The sequence below is a fragment of the Oryzias melastigma genome, linkage group LG7, assembly GCF_002922805.2.
Source record: "Oryzias melastigma strain HK-1 linkage group LG7, ASM292280v2, whole genome shotgun sequence".
Taxonomy (NCBI): Eukaryota; Metazoa; Chordata; class Actinopteri; order Beloniformes; family Adrianichthyidae; genus Oryzias; species Oryzias melastigma.
This window is the reverse complement of record NC_050518.1, coordinates 8,186,419-8,187,231: the sequence shown is the minus strand read 5'-3', so window position 1 is coordinate 8,187,231 and position 813 is coordinate 8,186,419. Positions and strand designations below refer to the sequence as shown.

Here is an 813-nt window from a genome sequence, read left to right as displayed (position 1 = left end):
TGTTGTGACACTAACACTTGTTGGGTTGAGTTGTTTTTTTTGTTGGTGAAATATGGCAAGCATAGAGGTGTTAACAGAGAGATTCGCCACTTATGACATAATGTACAGTCAGGATTTGAGGGTACAGAGCTTTGCTGATTGGCCTTTCAGAGAAGAATGTAACTGCACACCTGAAAAGGTAAGAAGGCCTCTAAACTTGATCAAATCAAACTTTATTCATAAAACAATTCATGCAAAGTCATTGACTTAATCAAAACTAATATCTACCTTCAAAATGAAATGTAGAACGTTCATTATAAAACACACAAACGTCCACAACCCTAGACTCCCATGCAAACAACAAAATGAAACATGAAATAATACATGAATAAATGCACAATAGGAATCTGTCTGAAAATGTAAGTGGTAAATGAGACTTTGGAGACTTGTCCACAACAGAAACAGATCCCGTCTGAACAAAGCAAGGAGGCAACGACCCTGTTCACTGAGGAGGCTTCATCACTGGTGTGGAGGAGCAAGCTGGAATAAAATGTCCATAAAATGCTTAAAAGTTAAAAAATGGATCAATGAACAGTCAAATCAGCCTTGATGGACATTTAATCACAAAAAGCAAATTAAAAAGGTTTAGCGAAAGCCTTTCTGCTCTGAATAATTTTCAATTGGACTATATATTTCACACTTGTTGTGTTTGTGTGTTATTTGGGTATTTAGGACAGGGATACATGTTGTTGTAAGGACTAGATTAGGATAGAATTGGATTATGTTAAAGAGTAGGGTTTTACCTGAACACAAAGAAGTTGCTCCTCAAAGCTT

The 813-nt window shown here is 36.3% G+C and overlaps 1 protein-coding gene across 3 annotated transcripts in view; it reads left to right on the top strand.

Moving 5' to 3' along the window:
- The window catches only part of birc5b (baculoviral IAP repeat containing 5b), a 3,368-nt gene continuing 2,555 nt past the window's right edge, over positions 1 to 813 (top strand). For all 3 annotated transcript variants that reach the window (XM_024292206.2, XM_024292205.2, XM_024292207.2), the window contains exon 1: positions 1 to 178. In XM_024292206.2, coding sequence (XP_024147974.1) covers positions 53 to 178 — 126 coding nt within the window. In that variant the 5' untranslated portion in view covers positions 1 to 52. The remainder of the gene's footprint in view (positions 179 to 813) is intronic.